Genomic DNA, 23,061 nt, shown 5'->3' on the forward strand with positions numbered 1-23,061 from the left:
CGAAAATCGTACGATCTGGTACGTTACGAGGAAAATTTTCATGCTTTTCCAAACTAATAATATCGGATGAACTGTCGTGATCGGCTCTCGAAAGTAGTGTACACACGATCCGAAAATCGTACGATTCTTCCTCGGACGGTCGTTTTCGTCCGATATTCGGATCGTGTGTACGGGCCAATAATCTCCCCCAATGTCTTGACGGGGAGATTCCACCCTCTACCTCGTTAGTGTGGAAGGAGGAATCTGTTCAATCACCAACTTTAATTATTTTATGATTGAATTGTATATAATTAATACATTACAATTTTTTCTTATACGTTATGATTGACAACTATCTGTATGTGAGGCCAAATAAATAAAAAGTATTTTGTTTTCTTTTGCCATTCAAAACCAGAAACAGAATTGTATGCGTTAAAGGGGAAAGGTGAATTACAGTAATAAGTTAGCATCAGTAGTCAGATTTATCGTTTATCGCCAGGCATACATCTGAGACATCAGGACATAACAAATGATTGTACTTACCAGAGGATGTATTTCCTGAGAACAGCGAGACATCTGTTGGTTTTGCTGTGAATGATGAGGAGTTTTGTATTTGCCTGTATATAGAAGTTGGCTTTAGTTTTTTTATTGGTATTGAAATTAAAATCAATAAAACAGAAATGTTTATCGATCATGTTTACAAACAACAGAATTAGGCCGATGACCCACATGGGTGATTTTCTCGTAGTTATTACCCGATTACCCTAGATATAGATGTTCACTGAGTAGAGCAGGTCAGGAACCACCTCAGAGTAAATAAATAGAAACCGGCTCTAATAGGCTTCAAAATAGGGTGAGCTTGGGTTGCAGAGAATCGCTACGATCCCACCCAGGTGTGTTATAACAGCGAATGAACACAACTAGGGTTAGGGTGTTAGGGTTAGGGGGCTAGGGTTAGGGGTTAGGGTTTCCCATTGAAGAATATGGCTAGGACTCAGGAATTGGAACAGGGACCTCCCCCAAAGGTCAAAGGTCAGAAGGCGGGTTCCCAGAGGTCAAAGGTCATAGGGCGTGGCTGACCTACACCCACCAAAGTGTACCGCCTACCCCAACTAAGTCAGGGAATGAACAAGTCGGGGAAAGCATCCCTAACCCTAAACCCTAACCCCTAACCCTAGCTGACCTTTGACCTATGAACTTTAACCCTAAGTGCAAGTAATTGTATTATCAGCACTATTGTGCCTTGATACACTTGCCCACTTTTATAGATCGTGCTGTTTCAGGGCCGGTTCACACTAGACGCAGTACGAATTCACTGCAAATCCGCATCCACATCAAAATCGCAACCTATTCATTAGAACTGATTGTGGAATTTATGTTAAGTTAACGACAAGCCGCAATCAGTTTGCAAAACGCAGCGCGATTTGCAGAATCGGATTGCATGGGTGTGAACACCCATGCAATCCGATTCTGGTGCGGACAAAAAAAAGGCTCCTGCATGAGTTTGGTCCGAATGCGATGCAAATTCAGCCATACAGTTTATATGATGTGATCTGCACAGCAATGCGGTGTAAATCACATGCGATGTCTGTCATGACAGTAGTGTGAACTGGCCCTCAGTCATGATTTTGTACTATTTGCTATTTCCTTTCAAAATGTGTTTTGATGAGATTTTCAAATGCCATCTTCTTCATATTTTTCGTAAAAAAAAATCGCAATAAGCGTTTATTGATTGGTTTGCGCAAAAGCTATAGCGTTTACAAAATAGGGGGTATTTAATGGCATTTTTATTAATATTTTTTTTTTACTAGTAATGGCGGCGATTAGCGTTTTTTTTTTGGTACTGCGACATTATGGCGGACACTTCGGACACTTTTGACACATTTTTGGGACCATTTGCATTTTTATAGCGATCAGTGATATAAAAATGCATTGGATTACTATAAAAATGCCACTGGCAGTGAAGGGGTTAACACTAGGGGGCAGGGAAGGGGTTAAGTATGTTCCCTGGGTGTGTTCTAACTGTAGGGGGGGTGGACTGACATGGGGAAATTACTGATCTTCTGTTCATACATTGTATGAACAGAAGATCAGCATTTCAGCACACACACAGCTCCCAGTCCTCGCTCTGTAACGAGCGATCGCGTGTGCCCGGCGACGAGAGCCGACGTATAACTAAGGGCTCTCGCACGGGGGAGCCGACCTGCCACCGTATAACTGCGGCTGCTGGTCGGCAAGCAGTTAAAGATGGGTATAATCGTATTGATCATACGGTACAACATTTGAATATCTGGAGCAGAGGCACTCTTCCATTGTAACTGAATAAATTTCCTGGCATAAAAAATAATTATGCGCACCAGAGTTCGAGTATGAGTCCTGGGTACGAACTCATTGAGCACTCCCAACAGTCCAACCTCTGGTGTACGAGATATTGGTAAATTTAAGGTGTCCTTAAAAAAGAAAATACCGTATTTATGGGCCTATAACGCGCCCCGGCGTATAGCGCGCACCCCCAAACTTGAAGAAAAATTCCTGGAAAAAAATAAATACGTACAGTTTGGATGCCCCTCGTCGGTCTCTTGCCCGTCGTCCATCGCGTCCTGCCCGTCGTCCATCGGCGGCCTCGTCCGGTCCGGCGTCCTTCTGCGGCCATCGTGGTGTCCTCCCCGCTCGATCCCCGCTTCCCGCGCTGAGTTTGAACTACTGCGCCGGCATATACCGAGCGCAGTACACTCGGGTATAGTCGGGCAGGCTCGGCTCCTCTCGCGTAAAGGACAACAAAGTGTACTGCGCTCGGTATATGCCGGCGCAGTGGTTCAAACTCAGTGCGGGAAGCGGGTATCGGCGTATATCGCGCACCTACAATTTTGCCCTGATTTTCAGGGCAAAAAAGTGCGCGGTATACGCCGATAAATACGGTAAGTATTCCAGAACTAGAATACCATTCTTGAGCAAGATGTGTTCCCTTTGCAGCACTAAAACAATATTACTATATATTATATTGCCCTGTGTAATGTGAATTACCAAAATTAATATTCTCATAAAATATTTTAAAGCCTTGGAGAACAGCACTGTACTAACAATATATACATACTGTAACAGGGAATCCTTCATATTCCATTCTCATTTGTGGATCAAAATAGACGAACTGCCAGCAGGTTTCATATGATGGCTGATCTGTTAAACTAACTTCTTGCAAATGAGATTTCTTACTCCTTTTTAGAAAAGTTTTTTGGTCACTCGTCAGATATAACTGGAAAACAAGTAGATGGATGAAACAATAAATCATTTTAGTTTTGTTATGTGTATAATGACATTTAAATTGATGTATTTCTCCCTTAGGTACAATTTATTGCTCATAAGGTGCAGTGATGGGAAACAAATGTAATGATATATAATTTGATGTCATAGAAAATATATATCTACAGAAAAAAATACAACTATAAAAGTGCTAGTAGTTAAAGCGGAGCTCCACCCTAAAGTGGAACTCTCGCTGATCGGAACCCTCGCCCCTCCGGTGTCACCTTTGACACCTTTCGGGGGGAGGGGGGTGAAGATACCTGTCTAAAGACAGGTATTTGCACCCACTTCTGGCCACACAGTCTCGGGCATGACGTCACCTCCCGTCCCCCCGTTGTGTTCTTGGAACACTCGGCTCCCAGTACACAGCGGGAGCCAATCGGCAGGTGTAGCGTGACTTGCGCATGCGCTGTAGGGAACCGGGCAGTGAAGCTGGAGCGCTTCACTTCCTGGTTCCCTCACCGAGGATGGCGGGCGGGGGGGGCAGCACAGTGACGAGCGATCGCTAGTCCTCTGCTGCGGACGGCGCTGGACTCCAGGACAGGTAAGTGTCCTAATATTAAAAGTCAGCAGCTGCAGTATTTGTAGCTGCTGGCTTTTAATTTTTTTTTTTCAGCGGACATCCGCTTTAAATCGTATTATGAGTAGCAGTACTTGTAGTAAGTAGTAATCAATTATTAACATACAAATGAAGCATTGCACAATCGTGTGCAATTAAATGGCTACTACATTGTACTGAGCTAATGGTTCCACAGATAAGCTACTATAATTATTTTCATTCCAATTGAATTAGGCCAGCCATGGATGGATCGAATCTTGGCTGGTTCAAAAGGGACTGGCCGAGATTCAATCCATCTATGGGCAGGCTGATTGCACTGAAGTCGAAACATCGATTAACTTGGGTAAAACCAGCCTGTCGGTTTTTTCACCCGTGGTTACAGTCAGCGGTTATAAACGCTATCAGTAATCATTGTGTTATGCCGGCTGGGAAGGCTCCCCACCGGCAGAACAGAATAGCACTGCAGGAGGGATTCCCTCATTAACACTGGCTGTGTTGATGGGGAATCAAGCGATTTTCTTTCCTTCCATCTATGCTGGAAGGAAAGAAAATTGCATAATCTACGGGCTGCTATAGGCTGCTTTCACACTGGGGTGGGGGCGGCATCGGCGGTAAAGCGCTGCTATTTTTATTGGCGCTTTACCGTCATTTTTGCAGGGGGGATTGGGCCGCTAGTAGCCGAAAAAGAGTTAAAACCACCCGCAAAGTGCCGCTGCAGTGGCGATTTGCTGGCGGTTTCGGCCGCGCTGCCCATTCATTTCAATGGGCAGGAGCAGTGGACGAGCGGTGAAGGAGCAGTGTACACACCGCTCCTTCACTGCTCCAAAGTTGCTGCTTGCAGGAGTTTTATAACGTCCTGCCAGTACATCACCTCAGTGTGAAAGCCCTCGAGCTTTCACACTGAGACTGCAGGGGAGCAGTTTTTCAAGCGCTTTACATGCACTTTTTTTGCCCAAAAGCACCTGAAAAACGCCCCAGTGTGAAAGGGGTCTTACTGTGTGCTGTTTAATACATTCTGCAATTATTTCAAAATTGCCAGGAGTAAAAAATCAATTGTTGTGATTATGTTGTAAGAATAAAAGGCAAGATTACATTCCGAAGAGAACATTTTCCAGGAACACTAAAGCGTGCTATAGATGGATCGAATCTCAGCCGGTTCAGCAGGGACCGGCCGAGATTCAATCCATTTATGGGCAGGCTGGATGTACTGAAGTCGATCCATCAATTGACTTTACTGCAACCAGCCTGGTCAGATTTTGTAATGCAATTTCTGCCGGTGGCTGTAGCTGCTGGCAGTAATCATTGTGTTTTGCTGGCTAGGAAGACTCCCCACCAGCATAACACAATAGTCCCTCGGGAGGGACTCTACCCTCAATGCTGACTGTGTTCATGGAGAATCCTAGCACATTATTAGCCAGATTCAGGTACGCTTACGCCGGCGTATCAGTAGATACGCCGTCGTAATTCTGAATCTACGCCGGCGTTAATTTAAGCATATTCTGGAAACCAGATACGCTTAAATTAGGCTAAGATATGAGCGGCGTAAGTCTCCTACGCCGTCGTATCTTAAGGTGCAATTTTCCCGCTGGCCGCTAGGTGGCGCTTCCGTTGAGTTCGGAGTAGAATATGTAAATGACTAGATACGCCGATTCACGAACCTACGTGCGCCCGGCGCATTTTTTTTTTACGTTGTTTACGTATGGCTTTTTCCGGCGTAAAGTTATTCCAACAAATAGCTGGCCTAGCCAATGTTAAGTATAGCCGGCGTTCCCGCGTCGAAATTTGAAATGTTTACGTTGTTTGCGTAAGTCGTTCGTGAATGGGGCTGGACGTAATTTACGTTCACGTCGAAACCAATACGTCCTTGCGGCGTACTTTGGAGCAATGCACACTGGGATATGTACACGGACTGAATTAGGCGCGCTTACGCCGGCCCCATTTACGATAGGCCGCCGTAACTTAGGAGGCAAGTGCTTTGTGAATACAGCACTTGCCTCTCTGATTTATGGCGGTGTAGCGTAAATACGATACGCTACGCCGCCTCAAAGATGCGCCCGGCTACCTGAATCCAGCTAAATGACTTAAACCAGAACTCCACCCATAAACTCCACTTTCAATGTAATTTTTTTTTCTAGAACAATTCTTTATGCCTTGGTGACATAAATAAAAAAAAATTATGAATAATCTAAAGCAAAAGAGTTAAGTGGTGTATTGTGAAAGTGGGATTTATTTAGGAAGCATCACTATTAGAAAATCAAGGTTTTGTTTTATGGTCTCAGTGTATGAAATATGTTCCGACTTCACTTACGTGTCCCATAAAACCATCTGTTGTCCTTAACGCAAAGTTCTGTCCGTAATGGAGAGGTTCCCCATGTTCACTGCCATCCACACTGTTCCCCAACAACATGGAAAAACAATAAATACAGTTACTTTAGAATAGTCGCAGTTTAAGAGCTTTTAGAGTAAATCTGAAGGCTTCTGTGTGGCCGTCTAAACAGGTTATAAAGTGGTTGTAAACCTCAGATATGAAATATGAACAAAGCATATCCCTCTATATGTGTACTTGTCTCAATTAAGAGCACTAAGGGGTAGATTCACGTACGGGAGCCTAAAATTAGGACGGCCTAGCCTACTCTTTTTAGGCTACACCGACTTAAATTATTTAGGTTAAAAGTGATTCTCAAACCACTTACCTTCAAATTTTAGGCGGCTTAGCCTAAAACGAGCAGGCGTAAGCGCGCCTCATTAAAATGACTGGGAGGGGGGCGTGTATTATTGAAATGAGGCTTGACCTCACGTTTTTTTGACGTTTTTTACACTGCACATGCGCCGGGCGACTACATTTCCCAGGGCGCATTGCGGCTAAGTAGGCCGTACGGGCCTATTGATTTCGACGCGTATGTAAACGACGTAAATCCCGATTCGCGGACGACTTGCGCAAACGACGTAAAAAATTTGAACCTCGCGGCGGGAACGGCGGCCATACTTAACATTGTTATTCCACCTCATAGGTGGAATAACTTTAGGCGGCCTATCGCGTACGGAAACAGCGTAACTCGACTGTGTAGGCCCGGCGTACGCTCGTAAATCGTCGGGAATCGGCGTAGCCCCTCATTTACATAATCTAGGCCGGGCGCAATGGCAGAGCCATCTAGCGGGCAAAATAAACATTGCAGCCTAAGATAGAATGGCGCAAGCCAGCCTATCTTAGGTATGTTTAAGTGTATCTCTGTTTGAGAATACACTTAAACAGGCCGGCTTAGATTCAGAGTTAGGTCGGCTTATCTGTAGATAAGCCGGCCTAACTCTTTGTGAATCTACCAATATGTGTCATTTCTGTCTGCTGTTTTGTTCCTCTGCTATCAGCATGAATCACTTCTGACAAGTTTTCATGACACCAAGAGAAAAACGGTGACAGGGGAGGGAACTTAGCATCCTTAGCTCTGTTCCTGTGTGCTGTGCAAAGACCTGCTGCTATCAGACCTCTCCTCACTGAGCTCTGCAAAGTGTAACTTCAGCTCTCCGTCCACTTTTTTCTGAACTTCAGACAAGCTTTAAAACTCAGCATTTTGAATGGATGAAGAGAAGGGCAGATAAATAGGTACAACTTAGGAAGGAGGATTTGTTTCCTTTCTGTGCATCACCTGAAGACAGCCACTTCACTGGGTATATGTAAGGCTCCATTCACATCTAAGTGGACGAAATCGCGGCGTTTTGTCCTGCGAATTGCAGCGGCAAATAGCGGTGTTTGTACCGCGATTTGCGGTGACAAAACGCCGCGATTGTCCGCCTAGATGTGCCCCTAGGATGTGCCCCTCTATGGAGATGGTTCCCGAACGCCGAAAGCCGCCTGAAAAAAAGGTCCGGGACCTTTTTTCAGGCGGCAGGCGACAGGCGTACGGCGTTCGGCGTGGAGATGTGAACCATCTCCATAGAGGGCAATGTGTTTCCAGCCCTCTGGCGGCAGCGGCGTCACACTACAGGCGACAAAACGCCTAGGTGTGAATGGGGACTAAGGGTTTACATCCACCTTAACCACTTGCTGGCCTGCCGTTGTCATTATACTGTGGCAGGTCGGCACGATCCCACGAACCGTCGTAGCTGTACGTCGGTCACTTTACTGCGGGGATGCAGGTGCTTGTGACTGGCGGCCGCGATGAGCAAGGGCCGCGAGCGATCGAAAGGCAGAACAGGGACGTGTGTGTGTAAACACATACATCTCTGTTCTGTGAGGAGATAAGATGCAGATCGTGAGTTTCTACAAGCTGGAAATCACGATCTGTCATCTCCTATAGTGAGTCCCATCCCCTTTCAGTTAGAACACACACTAGGGAACACATTTAACCCATTGATCGCCCCCTAATGTTAACCTCTTCCCTGCCAGTGACATTTACACAGTAATCAGTGCATTTCTATAGCACTAATCGCTGTATAAATGCCAATAGTCCCAAAAATGTGTCAAAAGTGTCCGGTGTGTCCGCCCATAATGTCGTAGTCCCGATAAAAATCGCAGATCACTAGTAAAAAAATAATAATAATGGGGTGGCAAATTTGTAATGTGCAATGACTCAAAAACACAGTGATTAATTGAATAGTATGGTATCCGTGGAAATTTGGGGCTCTGTAGCAAAGTGCCATGGGTACCATGTTATTCAATTAACCGCGTACGGGCCGCCGCACAACTACATACGACTAAATACGTTGGCAGAATGGCACAGCTGGGCACATGGACGTACAGGCACGTCCCCTTTAAGAAGCCCAGCCGTGGGTCGCGCGCTCCGCCGGAGGCGCGCTCATGACCCGGTCATGTGCTCCGTGACCGCACATGCGGGACCCGCAGACCTGATCGCCGCCGGTGTCCCGCAATCGAGTCAAAGAGCTGAAGAACGGGGAGAGGTGAGTGTAAACAAACCTCTCCCCGTGCTTCCTAGTGAGCTTGTCATAGGGAACGACGATCAGTGATGTCACACAACCAACCACGCCCTCCTACAGTAAGAAACACACATTAAGGAACACTTAACCCCTTTAGCGCCCCCTACAGGTTAACCCCTTCACTGCCTGTGTAATTTTCACAGTAATCAGTGCATTTTTATCGCTGTAAAAATGACAATGGTCCCAAAATAGTGTCAAAAATGTCCGATGTGTCCGCCATAATGTCGCAGTCACGATAAAAATCGCTGATCGCCGCCATTACTAGTGAAAAAAAAAATATTAATAAAAATGCCATAAAACTATCCCCTATTTTGTAAACGCTATAACTTTCGCGCAAACCAATCAATAAATCTTATTGTGATTTGTTTTACCAAAAATATGTAGAAGAATATATATCGGCCTAAACTGAGGAAAAACATTATTTTTATATATTTTTGGGGGATATTTATTATAAATTGACGCTCTTTTTTGTTTATAGTGCAAAAAATAAAAACCGCAGAGGTGATCAAATACCACCAAAAGAAAGCTCTATTTGTGGGAAAAAAAGGACGTCAGTTTTGTTTGGGAGCCACGTCGCACGACCGCGCAATTGTCAGTGCCGAATCGCAAAAAGGGGCCTGTTCCTTTAGCTGCATAATGGTCCGGGTCTTAAGTGGTTAAACAGTGTTTTTGACCCGATGCATGTTACATATATGCACTGTAGTGTACTGTATGTGCACCTTGAGGTTACATGTTTATGACCTGTCTTCAATATGAAGGAGAACTAAAAATGATGAATACATGTTTCCATCATCTTTTAGTTTATGATAGAAATGTGATGAAAACATATACTGTACCTTGTTATAATGAAAACATTCCTGGCACATGGCTTGACATTGGTACTGCCACTGACTCCACACGGTGCTGTTAGGTGGCTCTTTGAATATAAAACACTTTCATCTGGGTTAGCCGAGAGTGTGTAGTTTCCATCTACTGGAGATGGATTACTTAATGATTGCTCGCTGTTCTCTGGATTCAGCAGCATGACTACATCACCAATGTGGAGGAACCCGTCCTTGGAGATAGAAAGCTCTGCCTAATATAAAGAAAGGACAAAAATTAAAAATTCCAGAGTACCTCATTCAAGTGATAATAAAAAAAAAAAACCTGTGGCATCAGAGGGGGCGGGGTCACCTGCGTATGTCACCGGGTGGCCCCGCCCTCAGCTATAGCTATATAAGAGCTGTCACCGCGGGAGTAGCGTCACTTGATGGAAGTCTCATTTTTTTTCCTGTATCGTCGGAGCTACATCGCTGGACTTTTTTCTTTTTACTTTAACCAAGCTTGCTCTTGTTTTTTATTTTATTTTTTGACACTTTTTTGGGGTGAAATGGTAGGGGTACCATATTCACATAGGGGGGGGCCGGGATCTGGGGGTCCCCATGTTAAAGGGGGCTTCAAGATTCCGATAAGCCTATAAGTCCAGACCCCAAAGCATCCTCCCCATTTTGAGGGCATGTGGCCTGGTACGGTTCAGGAGGGGGGGCTGCTCTCTCGTCCCCCCCCCCTTTTTTCCTGCGGCCTGCCAGGTTGCGTGCTTGGATAAGGGTCTGGTATGGATTTTTGGGGGGACCCCTATGCCATTTTTTTTATTTTGGCACGGATTCCCCTTAAAATCCATGAAGGGTCCGGTATGGATTTTGAAAGGGACCCCTACGCCATTTTAAAAAAAATGGCACAGGGTTCCCCTTAATATCCATACCAGAACTGAAGGGTCTGGTATGGAATTTGGGGGGACCCCCACACAATTTTTTTTTTCAATTTTGGTTCGGGGTTCCCCTTTATATTCATACCAGACCCAAAGGGCCTGATAATGAATTTTATCTGTATTGCCGGGACCCAACAATTCATTACAGCTGCGATCAGTTTTAAATTACTTTTTTTCCTTTAGAAATGTCATTTTGCTGCAGGGACTGTTCTAAACACGGGAAAATGTACTTTTGTTTCACTTGCTGGGGCAATTTCAAAGACAGTCAGTACAGAATAAAAAAAAATTGAATTATACACTTCCGCTCTGCCGCTCCGACTAGCTTAGGGGGGTGTATTTTTCCCATTATCTGTGCCCCTTTCTGATGATCATGTGCTGGTCGGAGCAGAGGGAATATTTATTCAGTTTCAGGTGCATGCCCGTTCCGCTCCGCTCGCATCTTTTTCTGCCTTGGCTCCATTCCCGGCCAGCCGCCTGCCTGCTTATCTCCTTGCCTTCCCTGGCGGAGTGATCTTCCTCCACTCCCCACCCAGTAGTAGCCGGGGCCCGGAGAGAGAAGACTTGACAGGCTGTGAGGCAGCGATGGGCAGAGAGTCGCTAATTGTCGCCATTACTAGTATAAAAAAAATATGTCCACGAATTTCATTTTTAAAATCCGGTCACCTTATCCTAAAGCCCAAAGAGATCCAAAGAAAATAAAAATATAACAACTTTCATTTGAGCACCTATGTGATGCTGTGACAAGTCTCTCAGTAAGGTCACTGGATGTCCCCCCTGGGGATGGGTACTGGGTACCTCTCAAAGCGTGTGTGTTCAGAGGGGATGGGGCTGACGGTTCTGTACTGTAATTAAAAATTATATTCCGGCTCTCATGACATTAAATAGCTGAAAAATAAATCATCAGTCACTAAACAAAGCAATATATGCTCTGTTGCTCATTGCTTTTGGTTTCATTGTTGATTTGTGCATTGTACTTCTTAATTCTTTATGAATAACCTGAATAATTCAACTTATTTTAAAAATGACTGGTACAACATTACATTTGTTAGCAACTGTGGCCATTTTATAACTCACTTAGGCCTCGTACACACGATAGGTTAACCAGAGGACTAGGTTAACCTATGAAGCTGACTGATGGTCCATCATGCCTACACACCATCAGTTTAAAAACCGATTGTGTCAGAACGCGGTGACGTAAAACACAACGATGTGCTGAAAAAGACGAAGTTCAATGCTTCCAAGCATGCGTCGACTTGATTCTGAGCATGCGTGGATTTTTAACCGATGGACGTGCCTACTAACGATCGTTTTTTTCCCATCGGTTAGGAATCCATCGGTTAATTTTAAAGCAAGTTGGCTTTTTTTTAACCTAAGGTTACATAACCTATGGGGCCCACACACGATCGGTTTGAACCAATGAAAATGGTCCATCAGACCGTTGTCCTCTGGTTAACCTATCGTGTGTACGAGGCCTTAAAGTGGACCGGTAGAGGCCCTGGACGCAGGGGGGACTGGCTTGTCCGGATCTCCATAAATACTACTATGCAGCCTTACTCTCCCATGTCCATAAATACAGTAGGTGATATCAGATGATAGAAATGCCTCGGTGGTCCTCAAGGCTGCCTTTCTGGGGTCATGAATGAGTTATTGAGGAATGCGTTATATAAGGGTCCCCAGGGTCTATTTCACCTCACGCTCTCTATGAAAACAGTAATTCGGGTATGGCAAGCGCAGGTCTGTAAGCACCAGGGAGAAATGCATAGCTGGTCCCCTGCGACTCCCTTATGGCTCAACCCATTACTCTCTGAATTCTTGTCTATCCCAGACTCGGGGTTGTGGGCAGGAAAAAGCATCATAACGATTGAACACATATGTGTAGATGGTGCGCTTGTCTCTTTTGATGCCCTTAAACAAAAAGTTTGGATTACCCAACCATTATTTTTTTAGACTCCTACAAGTAATGCCGTGTACACGGACGGAATTTCCATCAAGAAAAGTCCGATGTGAGCTTTTGGTCGGAAATTCCAACCGTGTGTAGGGTCCATCGGACTTTTTCTGTTGGAATTTCTGACAGCAAAAATTTGAGAGCCGGTTCTCAAACTTTCCGACAGGAAAAGTTCTTGTTGAAAATTCAGATCGTCTGTATGCAATTCCAAACGCGAAAAAAAAACACGAATCAATTTGACGCATGCTCAGAATCATTGAACATAATTTTTCTCGGCTCGTTGTAGTGTTGTACGTCACTGCGTACTTGACGGTCGGAATTTTGTGTGACCGTGTGTATGCAACAAAAGTTTGAGCCAAAATTCTGTCAGAAAAAAAATCCACGGTTTTCTTGTCGGAATTTCCGATCGTGTGTACGTGGCATTAAGCATGCCTTTTCCAACCAATTTAGTTCTCAACCTGTAACTATCCTCCAAACTAATCTATAATCCTTATTAAGAGACGAGCAAGTTGGATAAGCCATTGTCTAACATTTATAAGGCGCTGATGTCCTCAGTTAATTTTGGCCTAGAGAGGCTTTATTCTAAATGGCAGGAGGATTTCCCTGTCTTGGATGCAGAGGATTGGAAAGACATATGGGATGGGAGTATCCATTTCTTCAGTTAGTGGCAGTAAGGGATCGTTTGATTCAGTTTAAGCTTATCCACAGAATGTATCTAACTCCACAAAAAATTAATAAAATCTACCCTGGGGCCTACCCCTGATGTTGGAAGTGTAGTGGAGGTGACGCAGACTTTTGTCACACATGGACCTTTCCCAAGCTACAATTATTTTGGACGTTGATAACCAAATTTATATCCTCCCTGGTGATGACTCTAATCCCCCTTAGGCCCTGTACACACGATCAGTCCAAACCGATGAAAACGGACTGAAGGACCGTTTCATCAGTCCAAACCGATCGTGTGTTGTCCTTCGGTCCAAAAAAAGAGAACTTGCTTTCAAATTGGACCGATGGACGCCTGACCGATAGGTCAAAACCGATGGTTAGTACGCAAAAGCATCGGTTCCAAACCCGGGCATGCTCAGAATCAAGTCGACGCATGCTTGGAAGCATTGAACTTAATTTTTCTCTGCACGTCGTTGTGTTTTACGTCACCGCGTTGGACTCGATCGGTTTTTGAACTGATGGTGTGTGGGCACATCAGACCATCAGTCAGCTTCATCGGTTAACCAATGAAACGGTCCTTCAGTCCGTTTGCATCGGTTTAGACTGATCGTGTGTACAGGGCCTTACAATTTTAGTCTGTTTGTTGGCCCTGGTCAGTGATTTGCCACTTCGGTGAACAACAGACTCTTATAGGGCTATTGTTGTTTTATGCCCGGAAGGCAATAATTTTAAAATGGGAACTAACAGAAGTGCTTTTCTTAAATATCTGGAAGACACTAGTCTACAGGTATCAAACACAAGGGGCCAGATTCTTGTACAGCCGCGTAAAATTGTGCGGGCGTAACGTATCTGATTTAGGTTACGCCTCCGCAACTTACACGGGCAAGTGCTGTATTCTCAAAGCACTTGCTCCGTAAGTTGCGGCGGCGTAGCGTAAATCGGCCGGCGTAAGCCCGCCTAATTCAAATGTGGATCAGGGGGGCGTGTTTTATGTAAAACTACTGTGACCCGACGTGATTGATGTTTTTGCGGAACGGCGCATGCGCCGTCCGTGGAATTTCCTAGTGTGCATTTCTCCAAAGTACGCCGCAAGGACGTCATTGGTTTCGACGTGAACGTAAATGACGTCCAGCCCCATTCACGGACGACTTACGCAAACGACGTAACTTTTTAAAATTTCGACGCGGGAACGACGGCCATACTTAACATTGTTATGCCGCACTTATGCCTCATATAGCAGGGGCAACTATACGCCGGGAAAAGCCTAACGTAAACGCCGTAACTTTACTGCGTCAGCCGCGCATTTGCGTATCTAGCTAATTTGCATACTCAACGCGGAATTCGACGGAAGCGCCACCTAGCGAATCCGGACCTCCGAGCCATTTCATGTGGCCCTCGCACCTCTCCAGCCCTTCTCTGGTCCTCCTACAGACCCTTACTTTCTGCTTTCAAGCAATGCACCCAGCTTCTTTTCAGCAGCAGCATAATGAAAGGGGGGTGCACTGTGATGTAAGGGAGAGTGGGGGACTAATGTAAGGGGAGGGGATGCGCTGGACATCAAATCTTTCAGATACAACCGGCCCTTTTGAGGGCAATCATAATGCTGATGCGGCCCACAATGAAAGTGAGTTTGATACCCCTGCTCTAGTCAATACAAATATTCCCCTATATCATTACCTTTCACGTGGTTGTTTGAACAAATTTGAGAAGAAATTTACTTATTGGTTGGAATCATTTGAAACTAATGCCACTCCCTAGGGTCAGATAAGGCGGTTGAAGTGAGGTTGTAACGGTTAAGCCCTTGTTTATTGCGACAGGTAGTGGGTCTCTATGTTACCAAATATAGATTCTGAGGCCTGGTACACATACACTCCCCTCAATGTTTATAACTTATGCATGTTTTCTTACTGTGCACAAATAACTCCACGGATGCATTACATGTCATTCGAAATGTGAGACGACCAGTGTTAATCGTTCTCAAGACCTAGGGTTCTATCTTTAGCTAGTAGATCTATTCTTTTACTAGGCAATTGTTTTGACGTTTTTTTTTTTTTTTTTGAGCCAGGGTAGCTCCAAAGGCTCTGTATTGTACTTTGTTTTATACTTTTGGAAATCAATAAACAGAATTTACAAAAAAAAAAGTGGACCTATAGCATTTTTGTAGGTTTAGGGTTACAGCATCTGTGACATTTTTATTTCTGTCTCCCCATTGGAGATTCCCCTTCACTTCCTTTGGGGTCAACACAGGCACAATACATGAATGAAAATCTCCCAATGAGGACACATTTGAACTATCCACAGACTACTCCATCACAGCCTCTCGCAACCAAGGTCCCATTGATCCAAGGGTTCCTCCATAGGTTACTAGGGATTCCTTGAGTAAGGGTTCCTCTATAAAATGGTGTTCAAATGAAAGCCAATTGTCATCAGACTACAGATGTAGCGTATATACTCGAGTATAAGCCGAGTTTTTCAGCACATTTTTTTGTGCTGAAAATGCCCCTCCTTGGCTTATACTCGAGTCACCTTTATGCGCCTGATCTTCCGGACTTTGGGGACCCAGTACCGGCCGGCCGTAGGTCCCTTGGACCCCAAACACATATAGCCCCACTAGCGGCGGACTGACCATTGAGGCTCTCGGGCACTCCCCGAGGGCCCCATGCCACTAGGGGGCCCCATCAGGGTTGCCAGGCTCAGTAAAACCAGGGACAGTATGTAAAAATCTGTGTTTTTTTTACATCTGTCCCTGATATGTCCGAAACCAACATGCTTTTGATGTGAAAATCCAGAGATTTTAGCGGCCCCGCCTCTGCACTGCCTCCTGGCATGGTGGCCATCTGTAAGCCCGGGGGCCCCATAATCTTCTATTGCCCGAGGGCCCCATGAGTTGTCAGTCCGCCCCTGAGCCCCACTCTTCCTCTACAAGTGTTCAAAGTTTGTTGTCCAGGGGACCTACGGCCGGGGAGCACAGATTTTTCAAAGCCGGTCACCCCTTCCATAGACTCCCATGTTAAACAGTAATTTCTCTGGTGATTTTGGGGACCCGGTACCAGCCAGTCGTAGGTCCCCTGGACCCTGGACCCGGAACTTGGCACACATGTAGCCCCATTTCTCCTCTACGAGTGTGCAAAGTATGTTGTCTGGGGGACCTAGGCCAGGGGGGTAGCGATTTTTCAAAGCTGGGCACCCCTTCCATAGACTCCCATGTTAAACATCAGTCTAGTCATGGATACAGTGAGGCATGGGCACAGTGAGGCATGGGCACAGTGAGGCATGGACACAGTGAGGCATGGACACAGTGAGGCATGCACATGGACACAGTGAGGCAAAGTGAGGCACAGTAGCATCCTCCTAGTTCAGAGTAGGCTCCTTAGGAGATTTAGGTTGGCTCCCCTGTAATCAGTGGAGAAGGAGTTGTTTGCTCAGGGCTAATCAGTGTTTCACTGGCTGCTGTTCTACTACTCCCCTTTGTCTTCTAGAGACAGGCAGCCTGAATATTTATGGTACTATGGCCAATTCCTGGGGAGGTGTTCCCAGAAGGTGGAGGAAGAGCACATTAGTATTCAGGGGCATGGCAGGAGTGTGAAGGGTTCCTACATCCCGCCCTTCGGGGGGGGGGGGGAGATTCCTGTGCAGGGGTCTTTGCCCCTGGGCAGAGAAAGCTAGCAGAGTCTTTAAAGACATTGAGGCCCCACCAGGGGTCAAGTCCTGGGGAAAAAAGTGTGGGAACTCCCACCCAAGATCCACTCCCCCACCAAAAAAAAAAAATGATACGCTCATAGCTCAAAGTCTCCTGAGAGCTCTTGTCACTGTTCCCAGGAGACTTTGTGGAGGTCTGCCGCAAGTTATCGCGGGATTTAGAAAGAACTTATTTCGAAAGCCTGCGATAACTCACGGCAGACCTCTGCAATGTCTCCTGGGAACAATGACAAAAGTTTCCAGGAGACATTGCGGCATCGAGGAAGTGACGGAATACCCGCACACTACCCGATGAATCCATATACAGGAAGCGGCCAGTAACAAAGGATTACTAAGGTTTGCCTGCCCCTGACAGTGACTCGAGCTGGGCATCGCCGCTTAGTGAAGGATTGGCTCGGGCGGCTCGGCTGCTCTAGTCCTGCAAAGGGAACTGCGTTCCTGCTGTGAAAAAAGTGCAGGAACTCCGTTCCCACGCGTTCCTGCAGGACTTGAGCCCTGGGTCCCACGTAGACTTAGCTGGGGGTCCTACCAAAGAGAGCTGAGTCCAGAGACTGAGCAGAGCCAGAAGGGAGTTGGTGGGAGGAAACCCAACCATTCTGGGGCCATTCCAACTATTCCAAGTCAAGCTGGCAGTTGTCTCCCCTTTGGCTGTAACGCCACTGGATGACAGCCCTGTGTCCCACATCCAGTGACGTCACAGCCAGCGGGGAGACGACTGCCAGCTTGACTCGGAGTCTTGGAAACCCCTGCAGCTAGCAAGACAGCAGCAGCACCCCACACGGCTGGCTATCTGGATCAGGACTACACAGTGAGCCCCCCCTTGTGACTAGCCTTTTTAACCCTTAACATGTGAGTTAATTCTTATTTTAGTTTTTTATCTTAATAAATTTATCATTAATCGTTTTAATTAACTGCACTCAGATGAGCGCCGCTGTTCTCAACATTATATAGTGCTCACGATGTACAGTTTACAATTTGGGGGTATCCCATGCTCCCCATCTCTATCCAAGTTACTGTTTTAATAAAAACAAAAAAGAGAAACCCCTAGACTGATCTTTGAGCCAAAGGAGGAATGCTGAAAATGCTGTGTGCCTGGCTGTGTATGCTGTGAGGGGGAAAAATAGGCCAAATTTACTATCTTTTGCTGATCTTTAAAAGTGTTCTACAAGTGTAACTGCTCCTGGTGATCCGGTGAATGTTCGGGTGAAAATGGGTTCTATACACATAACCACTTACCTTTTGCAAAATGTTTTTCTTAAAATGACTTGACTTTTGCAAAAGCAATTCTCCCTTTTCTCGTTTTTCCAAAAAGTCTTTCAAGAGACCCTGAAATGTATAGAAAACACAAAATATAAACCAAGAGGAAAGATACAGTGAAGTAAAGAGGGGAACTGTATGAACACAGCAGGGGTATCAAACTCAATTTCATGGTGGGCCCCATCAGCATTATGATTGTTCTCAAACGGGCCGGGTATATCTGTAAGATTAGATGTCCAGCGCATTCCCTCCCCTTACATTAGATGTCAAGAGCCCCCCCACCATCAGAAGTTGAGTCCCCCACTCTCCCTTACATCACAGTGCACCCCCCTTTCCTTATGCTGCTTCTGGGAAGAAGCTGGATGCATTGCTTGAAAGCAAAAAGTAGGGGTCTTGAGTAAGACCAGAGGAGGGCTGGAGCTGCAGGAGGTGCGAGGTCCACATGGAATGGCCTGAAGGGCCGGATTTGGCCCGCGGGCCTTGGCACGGATTTAGAGACGAGTTACGATGGCGTATCTCCGTATACGCCGTCGTAACTCTGAGTGTGCGGGATCGTATCTATGCGCCTGATTCGTAGAATCAGTTACGCATAGATTTCCCTAAGATCCGACCGGCGTAAGTCTCTTACACCGTCGTATCTTAGGCTGCATATTTACGCTGGCCGCTAGGTGGTGCTTCCCTAGATTTACGCGAGGAAAATGCATATTAGGTAGATACGCTGATTCAGAAACGTACGTCCGCCCGGCGCATTTTTTTACGTTGTTTGCGTAAGGCTTTTTCCGGCGTAAAGTTATCCCTCATAAAGCAGGGGTAAGTCATGTTAGGTATGGACGTCGGAAACACACGAACAGCGTCGTATTTTACGTCGTTTACGTAAGTCGTTCGCGAATAGGGCTGTACGTAAGTTACGTTCGCGTCGAAAGCATTGACAGTTTGCGGCGTAATTTGGAGCATGCGCACTTGCAAACGTTCACGGACGGCACATGCGCCGTTCGTAAAAAACGTCAAATACGTGGGGTGACAAGTAATTTAAATAAAACACGCCCACATCATCCACATTTGAATTAGGCGGACTTACGCTGACACATTTACACTACGCCGCCGTAACTTAGGGCGCAAGTTCTTTCTGAATACGGAACTTGCGCCCTAAGTTACGGCGGCGTAATGTATCTGAGATACGTTACGCCCGCCGATAGATACGCAATAGTATCTGAATCCGGGCCCTTGTGTTTGACACCTGTGCTTTAGAGGATTACAAAATGACATTTGTGGTGCTCCAATCTCTGCTACCAATTACGTCTTTTTACATGTTGCAAACATTTGAGACAGAATTACGAATGGAGAACAAAAACATATTGAAGCAATTCTTCAGCCTCTTTGAAAATATTTTTACGTCAGCAGCTACAAATACTTGTATCCAGCACCGTGCTCCGCCCAACCACTTCCTCACCGATCTTCCAGGTCCCTGGCGCTGGCATGTTTACTCTGAGCAGCCAGTTGCGGCTCCTTGCGGCTTCACAGCTGGTTGCCCACTGCGCATGCGCAAGCCACGCTATGCTTTCTGAAATCTCTAGTGCCCTCCAGAAGTGGGAGCAGGTATATGTCAAAACCAGGTACCCGCTCCCCTCCCAGAAAAAAAGGTGCCAAAAACAGAAGAGGAAGGGGGAGGAGGGAATAAATCTTAACTTCCCCTTTAGGGTGAAGTTCCACTTTGATGGCAGCTGCAGACCTCCTCTGTGAGAATAAAATCTCTGCTTATCAGTCATAAATGTTGTTGCTTAGCGCTAACACAGCTTAACCACTTATACTGCAGTATGATCTGATGCCCGATCTGCCCAGTGGTCGCTGTGTTCCGAGCTGTCATTAGGCAGCTCAGAACACAGACACTTTACCCAGCCATGAAGGGCTGGGTACCATGTGATTGCTGTGATTGGTCATCACAGTGATCACATGGTATTGTTTGTAAAGGAAGGGATCAGCACTGTAAACAATACAAAGTGTCATCGATGACCAATCACAGCAACCACATGGTATTTACTGTGCTCATCCCTTCCCTTCTCCTTACAACAGGGAAAAGAGATCATAGTACTTATGAATAGGGAAAGAACGAATGGATCAGCATCAGCATTCTTAATTGAAGCATAGTGAACTATGGCCCAGATTCACGTATATCGGCGCAAAAATGTGCGGGCGTAACGTATCTCATTTACGTTACGCCGCCGCAAGTTTTTCAGGCAAGTGCTTTATTCACAAAGCACTTGCCTGTAAAGTTGCGCGGGGTAGCGTAAATCACCCGGCGGAATTCAAACTCGGCGGGTAGGGGGCGTGTATCATTTAAATGAAGCGCGTCCCCGCGCCGAACGAACTGCGCATGCGCCGGCCGCGACTGAATACCAGTGCGCATGCTCCAAATGACGTCGGCAAATCGTCATGCTTTCGACGTGAACGTAAATTACGTCCAGCCGTATTCGCGAACGACTTACGCAAGCAACGTAAAATTTCAAAACTCGCCGCGGGAACGACGGCCATACTTAACATTGGCTGCGCCTCATATACCCAGGGGCAACTTTACGCCGGGAAAAGCCTAACGTAAACGTCGTAACTTTACTGCGTCGGCCGCGCGTACGTTCGGAAATTCGTGTATCTAGCTAATTTTCATACTCGACGCGGAAATCGACGAAAGCGCCACCTAGCGGGCAAAAAAAATTTGCAGTTTAGATCCGACGGCGTAAGAGACTTACGCCTGTCGGATCTAATGGATCTAATGGATCTATGCGTAACTGATTCTAAGAATCAGTCGCATAGATACGACGGGCCAGATTAGGACTTACGACGGCATACATGGCACTGCGCCGTCGTAAGTCTTTTGAGAATCTGGGCCTATGTTTACTGCGGGCTGCAGAGAACGGGACTGGGGAATCTCTGTCTTCAGTTTCTTTCTTTATCTCAAAAGTGACACATCAGGGGTCTGTTTAGACCCTTGATATTTCACTAAAGCCCCATAACGGGGCTCCTAAATTTTTTTTAAAAATATTGTAAAAAATAATTAACAAATAATAAAAATAAAAAAAAGGTACTGACACCGTCCACTGCCCTACTGACACCAATCTTTGCTCTACTAATGCCGTCCAATGCTCTGCTGACATACATGCATATGTGTGGTTGTGCTCTGGGGTGCACACCGTAATGCAATAGGCTGCGCACACTAATGATCATTGACACATGCAGACCACTCTTCCACCTCAATTCCATCCAATGTTCATAGACACAGGGTATTTTTATTAACCCTTTCATGCCCCTCCAACACATACTATCTCCATGCTGTCTCCATGTGATCTCTATAGTAACCCTTTCATGTCCCTTATCCTGCAATATGAACAATAACGCATTCACCTCCATCCTACCACTGTATGTGACCAGTACAGTAAACCGTCACGTCCTCTGTGTATGGCCTGGACATTTAATGTATCTGGTGCACCATTCACAAGCTCTGTGTTTAACCTCCTCAGTACCAGCAAGTTTGCTCACTTCCAAACATTTGTGGCAAACAATTTGATCAGCTTGGGGTCATTTCGGGGGATTTCATACTATTCTGGTATTTTTATATTAACAGAAAGTAAGTGAAACAGTTTTTTTCAAATTTTTTGTCCTTTTACTGGCTGGGTTTTTGTCCTTCACCTGGTTATTGGCTTGTTTTTCTGGCTAGGTGTTAGATGCATTGGCACATTTTTCAGTGCTTGCCAATGCAAGGAACTGTAAAAAAATAAGGTATGTGAAGGATATGATTGGCCCCCAAAGGGAGCAGGGGGTGGAGCCAAGCCACGCTCTCTCTGTCCTATGGACACACAGAACTGGCTCGGGAGTGAGCCCATATGCGTGCCCCCATAGCAAGTGGCTTGATATAGGGGCACTTAGAAAAGGGGGAGGATCCGGTAGCACCGGCGTGGGACCAGCTAGCGGGGGTTAAAACCGCAATACTAGCGGCCGAAATTGCAGCAAAAAGGATGGTAAAGCGCCGCTAAAAATAGCGGCACTTTAGCGCCGACGCACCCATCGCTTCAGTGTGAAAGTAGCCTTACACTACCTTCTCAGCAACTGGCAATGCTGCAGTCCAAAGTTGTCTCCATTGCACCTCCATCCAGAGAGATGAGACACCCTAAAGCCTCATTTAGAGGTGCAGTTGGGGGCTGGTATAAATATGTTGTTGAGCTGGGTTTTTACTGCCCCAAAACCACCACTCCCTAATGTTGCAATAGGCAGTGAACGGGGGTGTTTACATGCCAAGGTCAAGATGGCGGCAAAAAGTACCCGACATGCATTAACTGACAGGCAGCAAGTCCACCGAAAAAGAGACATTACGGCGAATGAGGAACTGCCACAAACACCCCACATTCACTTACAATGTATGTGGTTGTTGCATGTTTGTTGTAAAAAATGGGGTTAAAAAGGGCAGTCAATCCCTTCTGATAAGCGATCTAATCATGGATCACAATTCAGAGGAGAGGTAGATTTAGATACATCTGTTCCAGCAATTTTAAATCATTTGGTATCTATTTACTCAGTGTAACATCATTCTTTTATATTTTCTCAGCCTCTCGGCCCTTTGAAAGGTTTAAAAAGGTTTATGACACCGAGAGGAGGGGCATAAGATCACATGACCGCTGAGATTGGTTGTCACAGTGGTCATGTGATCTGAAAACTCCCGATCAGCTTTCGGTTAGGTGCCGGTAACTGTGCTGGGAGTACGCAGCGCGTGCGCTCTCCGCACAGCTGTATTGACAGCAATTTACCCAAATGTAGTTATATAGTTACATAGTTAGTCAGGTTGAAAAAAGACACAAGTCCATCCAGTTCAACCATAATAAATAAATAAAATAAAACAAATATTGTACAATCACATATACCCAATTCTATACCCACAGTTGATCCAGAGGAAGGCAAAAAAAAAAACAGCAGAGCATGATCCAATATGTGTTC

At 45.8% G+C, this 23,061-nt stretch overlaps 1 protein-coding gene across 2 annotated transcripts in view; it reads right to left on the reverse strand.

Moving 5' to 3' along the window:
- CFAP161 (cilia and flagella associated protein 161) overlaps positions 1 to 23,061 on the reverse strand; it is a 33,546-nt gene that overhangs the window by 8,182 nt on the left and 2,303 nt on the right. For both annotated transcript variants that reach the window (XM_040342455.1, XM_040342454.1), the window contains exons 2-6: positions 18,064 to 18,153; positions 9,607 to 9,845; positions 6,147 to 6,228; positions 3,074 to 3,232; positions 523 to 596 (exon numbers count right to left, since the gene is read on the reverse strand). In XM_040342455.1, coding sequence (XP_040198389.1) covers positions 523 to 596; positions 3,074 to 3,232; positions 6,147 to 6,228; positions 9,607 to 9,845; positions 18,064 to 18,153 — 644 coding nt within the window. The remainder of the gene's footprint in view (positions 1 to 522; positions 597 to 3,073; positions 3,233 to 6,146; positions 6,229 to 9,606; positions 9,846 to 18,063; positions 18,154 to 23,061) is intronic.

This window comes from Rana temporaria, chromosome 3 (genome assembly GCF_905171775.1).
Source record: "Rana temporaria chromosome 3, aRanTem1.1, whole genome shotgun sequence".
NCBI lineage: Eukaryota > Metazoa > Chordata > Amphibia > Anura > Ranidae > Rana > Rana temporaria.